At 32.5% G+C, this 10,378-nt stretch overlaps 1 protein-coding gene across 1 annotated transcript; it reads right to left on the reverse strand.

Annotated features, from left to right (window-relative positions):
• Positions 1–2,617: 2,617 nt before the first annotated feature.
• Positions 2,618–6,080, reverse strand: LOC140789609 (E3 ubiquitin-protein ligase RMA1-like). The gene is made up of 2 exons (XM_073139374.1): positions 5,954–6,080; positions 2,618–3,587 (listed from the first exon to the last, which is right to left on the reverse strand). The coding sequence occupies exon 2, from the start codon at positions 3,570–3,572 to the stop codon at positions 2,808–2,810; it is 765 nt and encodes a 254-aa protein (XP_072995475.1). The 5' UTR covers positions 3,573–3,587; positions 5,954–6,080; the 3' UTR covers positions 2,618–2,807.
• Positions 6,081–10,378: the final 4,298 nt, after the last annotated feature.

Raw genomic sequence — 10,378 nt, forward strand, 5'->3', positions numbered from 1 at the left:
AGGCACCCCGTAATGGCGCGCCACGTGTCGATTCCGTTACGTAAAGGAACGCCGAAAGCAATAAAGAGCGGAATAAAAATCCCTCTTAGATGCTCTACGCTACTATTCCCATCCATACATCCATCCGAAATCCTAACCCTAAAACCTCCACCAAATACCTTCTCTTTACTACCTCGAATAGATCGATCGATCGATTGATAGATCCATAAATCGATTTAGGGATGGGGGATTTGGAGAAGCGGTTGAAGGAGAAGGCGAAGGAGATGAAGCATCTGATGAAGAGAGGGGTGAAGGTGGTTGGCCCGCCGTGCAAGAGAGGGCTCAAGGTCGTCGGCGACTCCTGCAAGAAGGGATGGTACAAAGTCCGCAGTCTTAGGTCCTGAGCACCTCTCCGATTCCTTTCTTCTTATCTTATTTGAAAATATTTGATTTTGATCTCTCTCTCTCTCTCTCTCTCTCTCTCTCTCTCTCTCTCTCTCTCTCTCTCTCTCTCTCTCTCTCTCTCTCTCTCTCTCTCTCTCTCTCTCTCATTAGTGGAGTAATATTTTTGGTTGACTTTTTTTACTATATTTTCTTCCGCTGTTGCTTGCTCTCTTATTACTTGTTTGTTGTTTGAATCAATTCGAAGCTTGTCAGATTCAGTAGTCAAATTTCTTATCGAACAAGAGGTAATTATCGTATTAGAAGCTTATTCTTGATTTAAAGGATAAATTGACGGAGATCTGAGCCTATATTTTATATTTTTTATCATTTGGGCACACAAATGATAAAGAAAATACCCCGTCTCTCTTGCCTTTATTTATCGTTTATACCTTATCGTATCAATAATCAACATTTGATTCTTTATTTTACCTTTTAGTGTCTTAGGAAAAAAAAATGCTCTGTTCATAGGGCCCATTAGACCCAAGCCCACGAGCCTCACGAGTCCGAGCTTTTTTTTGACGGTCCTAATAAGCCGGCTCCATAATATATATATATATATATATAAGTAATATGAACTATTATATTAAAGATGTAACGATTTATGTTTGTGTTTCTTAAGCCCTAACTTCATAAATAATGTTTTTCTTATTTTAGAATACAACCCATTATTTTATACTAACTTCATTCTAGAATGCAAATATTATTTATTAAAATTATATTTTATATTACAGAATAACTTACTTACTACAACCTATTTTATATCAAATTAAAAATAATATCCATAGTAATTATATTAAAAAAGATTATCATATTTTTCTTTATTTTATATCACACCAAAGATTATTATTACACTCTTATTTTAGAATACAAATAAATACAAAAATAATTATTCCTGAAATAAAGTTTTTATTTTTAAAAAAATTGCATATAGAATTGGCCTTATTCTTAAAACAAGCCTTAATATTTATATTTTTATTACTTTATATTTATCTAATCCGTATAAAATATATATGAGAAATATGAGCTGATAGATCAAAGATCTAATGATTTCTATTAGTTTATGTCTCTTTAATATTTCTATTTTATAGTTAAATTAAGGTTTTATTTAGACTTAAAATTACTTATTTATCAGCTCTGTTAGGACTGGAGCTCGAATTGCCTTGAATTGAAATAATTTCAATTCAAACTTAGATCCAATATCAAGGCTCAAAATTAATTTTAATTCAGACAGAGCTGGGCTCGTTACCCGTCTGTTCGTTAGTTTTTTTTTTTATATAATGAAAGTAATCCTATAGAACGAATCTTTTAAATCAAACTAGATTTTTCTTTTAAAGTAATAAAATATTTTCTATTTTGTTAGTATAATTAGGGGAAAATTAACTCTGAATATTAAACCCTTAAGAACAAAATAAAGAGGTCAAATGATAAATTTAGCGGAGAGGGCCCATCAAACTTCGAAACTAATTTTTTTATCATCTTATCTATAATATTAAGAATCTTTCTTAACCTCAATCTCTAACAAATCTGAAATAAATTTTTTTATTTTTTATCTATACTCTTTCTTAATCAGTTGTTGGTGGAAGATCTCCAATATTCTGATTTGTTTCAATCCTAATAAAATTTGACAAGGGTTAGGCAGGAGAGGAGGGCCATTATTTTAAGTTCTAATATCCTTTATTTAAAAGGGTATTTTACTACATTTTATTGTGGTAAGTGAGATTAGGTTAAATGTATCTTAAGGCTACTTTGGTAATCTTATTCATAGAGCCAAATAAAACGATAGTTTAAAGGATAATTAGTCACTAAAATTATTGGCAAAAAAAAAGGAGGGATTATAAATAGCTCAAAACGAGGGGTGTTTATCACAAATTAGCCAAAAACTATAGTGTTATTCAAAAAATTCCCTTAGAATTATAGATGCATCGTCTTGGAACTTGGAATCCAGGAGAGCTGTACTCAAACCCAGCCTGAGTCGGGCCCGAGTTGACTCGGTTCTAGCCGATCCAAACCCAACCCATCGATACTCTTATATTTAATTAATAATATCTCTTTGGAAGCAACTTCGCAGACATGCGAGCTGACGACATTTGAATTTGAAAAGTAAAGAGGTAGCTATACAGATAACATATATTAAGAAATTTTTGAAGGATATAAAACCCCCCCCCCCCCCCCAAAAAAAAAAAAATACCCGTAATTTTTAGGGAAAACTTCAAAAAGGTCAAAAAGCTCTACATAAGCTTTCTGCCATCATTGATAACTTTAACCAAATACAGAGGAAATAGCATGAGTTTCTATAAGACTTGTAACATTTTAATATTTACAACATGAGCATGATTCGCATGTATAGAAGGGATATTAACAGGTGAAGTAAATTAAGCTCCATTTCAGGATAACAAGAGGAAAATAACTGCAAATCCAAAGAGGAAGAGCCACATCTGATGGAGTACATTCTCCACCTGCATTTGATGCCTCCTCATCCTGGGGCTATTCCCGCCCACCATCAGATTATTCGGCCCGGAATAGTACAATCCCTCGTCGCCGTTATTCCTAAACATCCACTGCAGCATCACGGCCGTCGTGCCTCCAAGCATTGGCCCTGCCGTTGGATGGTATACAGGTCCGGCGGATAGCGATAAATCTGATGGAAAATATCTGCTATCAGGACTGCCATAGTAATGAACTTGTTGTTGTTGTTGTTGTTGTTGATGTTGTTGTTGTTGCTGCTGCTGCTGTAGAAGAGTTGGTTGCATATACAAATATTCCTCACTGTGCAGAGGAGGATGGTGTTCATCCATCGAAGCAACCGTTGCATTATCCCTGCGAACAGATGGTCTACTCGGTATCGGAAGACTTTGATCGGATCCCTCTTTGGTATTGAGGCCATGGCCATATAATGGAACAAGGGAATTCTCGGAGAGAGGGGCCTTGCAGACCGGGCATTGCTGCAGCGATGCACTCTCTACCTGCAGCCACTTGTAGATGCACGGCCAGCAGTAGAGGTGACCGCAAAGGGTGACGACTGGATCAGCGGCGAAGTCTAAACAGATGTTGCAGTCAAAGCAAGCGGTGGCATTCGACGGCTCCCGCTTTGGCTGAGAGTTTTCCATGGAGTCGCCAAGGAAGCCCTGAACAATCCCTTCGACTTCCATCTTCTACTATAGAACCTGTATATCAAGCAAAAGGTAAAGAGAGAGAGAGAGAGAGAGAGAGAGAGAGAGAGAGAGAGAGAGAGAGAGAGAGAGAGAGAGAGAGAGCTTATTCTTAGTGCTAGTGATAAATAGCATCAAGGTGAACAATTCTATAGACCCAAGTAAAGGAGATGTCAGAGTGGACCATGAGGGCAGGGGGAAAAGGTAATGAACAAATTGAAAAGCAGAAGAGCGAAGTTGAAAAGAATGACGCTTTATCTAATGCCACAGGCATACAGAAGCATCAATTCTATAAGGCAAATTACGGATAAGGCTTCAGCTTCTGTCTTTTTGACCCCACATAGCTGCCACATTTAAGAGCAAATTGAATAAAGAACTACAAAAGGGAACCAATTAGATCACCAGTTAGGGCCCAGCCCTGTACAATAGTATGTGGCTATGACGAGGAAAGAGTGGTTTCGCTGGTTTTTGACAAAACTAGCCCCTGTTTCAATTTTTTTTTCTTCTTTATCAATATATATACCATCCCTCAAACTTAATATTAAAAAAAAAGACCTGTTTCACAATAATTGTCAGTAAAATGCTGAACTTATCATCATTTTATCTAAAAAAGAGAAAACATTAACTAATTCGGCGTCAACATTTTGTGTTGCTATAAAAAAAATTAAGGACGGACTTAGCAAAATCTATCAGCATTTCATTTGTAAAAGTCTAAATAAATCACTGATAAAATTAGTGTTTTATTTTATTAACTTACATATATAATATTGAATTTATTGGTGTTTCTATCGAAAAATAAAACATTAATATCATCAGTGTTTTAGTGACATCTACAGTAAAACAAACCCATGTTCCACAAAAATAATTTAATACTGAGTTAGTTTGGTAAAATATACTCGTAGTTTCTCACAAAACTCTTGTCTAGTTGCAGTATCTAGTTCTATTCAAAAAATATAAAAGAGTGCAGGAGAGGCATAAGATTCATATGTGCATATTTGACTATTATTTGTTAGACCATGAGGCATGGACAGAGAACAAGAGATAAGGATAAGAGGCAAGGCCTCTTCTTTTTGTGTCGGAGTATTTAACGAAATAGAATCAAACTCACGATTCTCCAAATCAGATCAAATCAAATAAACACATCCTACTATTTATAAAAGAGATGATCTCTCCTTGTCGCAGTAGCTTAGGTGGAGCTTTCATAGCTTACGGCACTACCAATTCAAACAGCGGCAACTTTTTTTGTCTTCCCATGGACAGGTCACAGGGTCATCTCCTTTCCCATTAATTAAGCATGTGAATTAAAAAAAAAATTTATCGAAGACTAATCGAGATAAGTCGTTCTTTTAGGTAAAGCAACTCAATCTGCTACCAAATTGCTGGTCCAAAGATAAGAAAGAGCATGTAGACGCCCAATTTGATAACCACTATGTGTGCATGACAAAGAGTCAATTCAACATTCCAGCAATAGCCAATTTGAGCATTATGAGCACAAAAAAAATTTCAACTTACCAACTCTTATTAAATTAATCAAGCTGATCTAAAAATTTCAACTTTATATTAGCCTATTAGGACCAGGTAGTATAATAATTTTCTAGTCCTTGGAATTGGAAAATGGCATCCGTAAAGTAATCATACATTCCAGCAATTATAATCCAGTGAATACGAATGAAAGAACAACCAATTCACCAAAAACACTACAACCAAAATCCCCCAGTAAGTGGGTATAATGGTTGATATTATATCAACAAGAAGTAGAGAGTTCTATGATGTGCAATTTTTACCCCCCCTTCAAAACCACCAAAGAGAACAATTTTTTCTGGGATTAAAATTGATATATCACTAGAAAATTTTACAAAGATTAAAAAGTAAAGCCGAAATATTAAAAAAATAAAAATAAAAAACAATGTACCAACAAGCCAAAACTTCGGTAAGATTGACGAGGAAAAGAAAATTAAGATTGGGAGTAACAAAGAGCGAGTCCAAAAAAATTAAAATAACATAGGAATAAAAAGAAGTAGCCAAGACAGCGACGCAGTGTCCCAAAAGATCCAAAAGGTAAGGAAACCATAACCAAATCGACGATTACTCAATCCCAACAAAACCCTAGCCACGACGATCACCATGGCGATCTAACAAGATCCTCTGTTTCAATCATTGATCCAACGAAAGCACACGCAAATATCTGTCTAAATTTGCATCAAATTCTCGCTTTGCCCGAACAAGAAGAGGATCTCTATAACGTCGACTAAAGCTAATGGAAAAAAAAAGGGGGGGGGGGGGGAAGGGGGAAAATTCACGGGAAAACAAGACAACACCGATACTATTAAAAAAAAGCATTCGAAGAGATAAAAAGATATAAAGAATCTGAGATCACTTACAGATAAGAATTGGAAGAGAATTTGGGAAACGAATCCGGTAGCGTGACGCCGTTGTCGCAAAGAAGAAGAGGAGGAGGAGGAGGATGAGGATGAGAAGAAGACGAAGAAGAGCGACTTGAGTAGTAGTGGGAGAAATGGTGAGATAACGTATATATGGGGGAAAGCTTTGGAAGAGGGTGTGGTACATAACCGGCTTTTTCCTCACACGTGCCGGTCATATATCTATATCATAGTACGGATTCGGATACATTATTATTATGGATGGATAGTGAACTTGCGAATATCGGATCTTTTGACCAAATTAGCCCTCTCTCAAATTAGTTTTACCTTAATGGATCACCCTCCAAACTTAATATCATAACTAGTCTGCGTTACTATATAGCTATCAGTATTTATATTTATAAATTAATTAAAAGTAATAATCTTATCCTCAATTTTTTTACAATTTTTTATATAAAATATTTATAGATTTTAGTTAAATTTATCTTAATTTCTTGTGACACATATTATATATAAGAAAAAGACGCTCAAACTATTAGTGTTTCCTCTTCTTAGATAAAAATGCTGTCATTTAGTATTAAATTTGAGTTATATTTATTTTCTGAGTTAGCCAAAAATACTGGGAATAGTACACATATATGGTATTTATTGCCAGAATTAATTATTGAAATCTATAATTCAATTGGTAATAAATGAATAGATCTATATGTAATTAGATTAGATATTCATATAAAACCTCTCCCTCGAACCTACTTTGATTTTAAGGCCTAGATTCTTTCTCCATTTATTGCTACAAAACATATTTTTATATTATTATTATTTTATAATATTTTGATCTCGATTCCGATACTATTTTTAACTCATATTCATATTATCGATCGAGATATTAATTATCACACTTATATTCAAAAAATTTAGGGTTAAATACATTTAGCTTCCCTACTTATGCTCAAAATTATTTTTATCCATCCGTGTACTTACAAATAAAGTGAGATCATTCGCTTTTCCATCCAAATTAACGAAGGGTGCCCAAAGAAAGGTTGAATTCCCTCCATTTTTAATTTTCTATGGACAAAAATGCCCTTCCTCTCTTATATAAGTATTTCTTTCTCTTCAAAGAATATCCAAATATTTTCTTCTTTTACTTTCTAGATTTGCTAACTATATAGTAAGTTTTTTTATACTGATTTCTTATAAAGTTTAGTAGTTATATCATATCTAATAATAAGATAAATGCAAGGTTAAAAAAAATAAAACCGATAGTACAAATTCCCATCTCGTAAAATTCTTATCATATTTTTCTTAAGAAAAGATAGAACACGATAAAGACATTTTGGTCATTTAAGCACGCTTCATTAACTTTGACATAAAAACTAACGGTTTCAATTTAATCGTAAATACATAAACAAATTTGAGACATTTTAAAGTACAACGAGATAACGTAATTTTAGACATAAGTACAGAAGTTAAAATGTATGTAACCCAAAAATTTATATAGAAATCAAATTTGTTCGAATATAATTTATCTCTTATATTATTTAAAATGTAAAGCTATTAAGAGGGTAAATATGTAATTAACTCTCTCAAAAAGAGGTTCATATTCACATTGGAAGTCCTTATAACCTCCTCCATAAAAGAAGACCAAAGATATGCTGCACATAAAATCTAAGCAATTTAACAATATAAGATTGATTCCTTGTATTTAGAGATGCTACGTCCATAATTGCAATGTTTAGATTGGAAATTAATTAATTTAATTTAGTGCTTAAAAAATGAGATTTTTTACATAATTTCCATTGAAATCTTTCTAAATATTATAATTGCTACTATATTTTTCAAAATATTATAGTTGCCATTAGATTATCAAATAGTCATTTGCTCTTGTATAAATTACTTAATATAATTGGACGGCTACTAATATTATTTGATATCATGTTATCATAGCACAAGAAAAGATAAATTATTTTTTATGTAAGATAAAAGTTATTGATAAAGATTTTAATTTATTAAAAATAATGATATTTTATTACCCTACATGTATCTGTTAACTTTAGCAATCAATCAAAAGTCTAAACTACTATTCAGGATTTGACTTTCACTTTATATACTTGTATTTTAAATTACATCATCTAAGGATAATTTTAAATATAATTAACTAATATAATTAGCCTCATTCAGCAATAGAATTTATGAGCACTTGGATATAATATTCTCACCATGTAAGTTATCATCTTCGTTATGGGTGGTAAACGACTTTTAAACGGACTTAGATTTAACCTAATTAGGTTTGGACTATAAATAGATCGATCCAATTATTAAACGAATTGTGTTTATTATCTCGATCAACTTATTTATGACCAATAAATCTAACAGGATAATCAATTTATAACCAGTTTATAACACGCAAAATATTTCGTTTACAATCCAAATAAACTATTCTACAATCCGAATAAACTCACTTACAATTCAAACAACATAAAAAAATTTGAATAGCATGTGCGACCCGATAACCCATTTATGACTCGTATAATAATTATCACAATCCCAGACTAACTCCGACCCGATTGCCACCCCCAGATCTCCCTCCATCTTTTGCACATATATATATATATATATATATATATATATATATATATAATATTTAATGTACAACCCACAAACTAAGGTTAAATATTTACCCCCACTGTACTTAAAAGACAAAAGTTATTTGAAAATAATATACAACATTAAACTTTGGAGTTATAATTTAGCTAAATATTTGGGGGCCCTAATATATTTAACTCTTAAATCTACATCCAAGTTCACATGTCTTCCCTACTTTAAGACTACGTGTGCACAGAGTACCTCCAAATTAGTACAAGAAGCCAACAAACCCCTACACAAATATCTCTCTCAGATATTTTCTTTCTCCCTTTTTGCTCTTTTGACAGTTAAATGTAGCTCTCTCTTAAAACTCCTTTTTGAATCAAATAAATCAGCTCTAAATTTAATATTATTTTTACTATAGCTATAAGTATGTTCAGCATTTATATCTATGAGTTACCAAAATAAAATACTAATTTTATTAGTTATTTATATATATATAAATTATTGAATTTGTCAACTGTTTATTTGAATTTTTTTTAGAGGAAGCATAGAGAGATCAGAGTCTTATATAAAATACGGATAAGTTTAAGTGAAATAAATCATTTCTAGTTTTATGTTTGGATAGTCTACTTAGTTTTTTTTTTCTCTTTTTATTTATTAAAAAAGAGACTAGTTTGGCAACTAACTTATTTGATGGCTGGCTCTATGTGAAACCAACCAAGTCTAACTCTATCGGAAAAAAAAGAGACTAGTTTGGTCAATAACTTGTTAAATGGCTCTATGTTAAACCAACTAACTATAGTAGAGTTAATATATACCTACTCTATGACCAAAGAGGTCATGCGTTCGACTCTAACCTCGAATAATAATTTGGAGAAATTATTTGGTGATCTGGTGGCCGGTGGCTTGGCCCAACGGCTCAATTCGGTTGATGGTTAGGTAGTGCAGTTGGCTCAAAGGAGCAGCTCGGTAGGACGACAGCTTGGAGCAAGTCTCGGCGTCGTTTGATTCGAAGTAATTGTTCGACGATGCACATAGCTTGCAGCATAGGAATGGTTAGCCATTTATCTAATCCATATCTAGTCTTCGAACTTACGAATTATAAAAAATAAATATAAACTTCCACGGACCATTTTTTGTAAAAAAAAAATTGGCTCCATGTGAAAAGAGTTAATAGGTTTGATGAGACGTATGGATTACGCAAACGTCAAGAACCTACTAAAAAGTGCTACTAACTTGGGGGGTCCCAATGATCATTTAAATTAGGTTTTGGTCAAAATCGCATCTCTGGGTGTGCTTGTCTCATCTAGTGGTTGACACCTAATACTACAATGAGGTTTTGAGACCGTGATTTATGATTTATTTTATGAATAAATAATAATAATAATAATTTTATTATTATTATTATTATTATTATTATTATTATTAATACCTTGTCTATATAAGTATTTATCATTCCATGCATTTCATTTCTAACGAAATAAACGAATATTTTGTTACACACTTAAAATAACTTTGAAAAAATTATCTATATGAAACAAACAAAGAAAATATTGTAATATATTTAAAGTCTCGGCAAATAGATTGTGTTCGGTGGTTGATGATATCATCCACAAATCTTAATCAGCTTTCATAGAAGTTGGACATATTTTGATGAAGCGATGGTCTTATCATTAATTTAGACTTCATCACAACTTTTTTTTTAATTAATTTAGACCATCAAAACTTTTGATTGTGTGAATGGGATATAATTAAATTTTTTTAATTAATTTAGACTTCATTAAAACTTTTGATTGTGTGAATGGGATATAATTAATTCGAGAAGACTAGATGTTATAA

Source organism: Typha latifolia, chromosome 5, assembly GCF_019914945.1.
Source record: "Typha latifolia isolate L0001 chromosome 5, TyphaL0001v2, whole genome shotgun sequence".
NCBI classification, from domain to species: domain Eukaryota; kingdom Viridiplantae; phylum Streptophyta; class Magnoliopsida; order Poales; family Typhaceae; genus Typha; species Typha latifolia.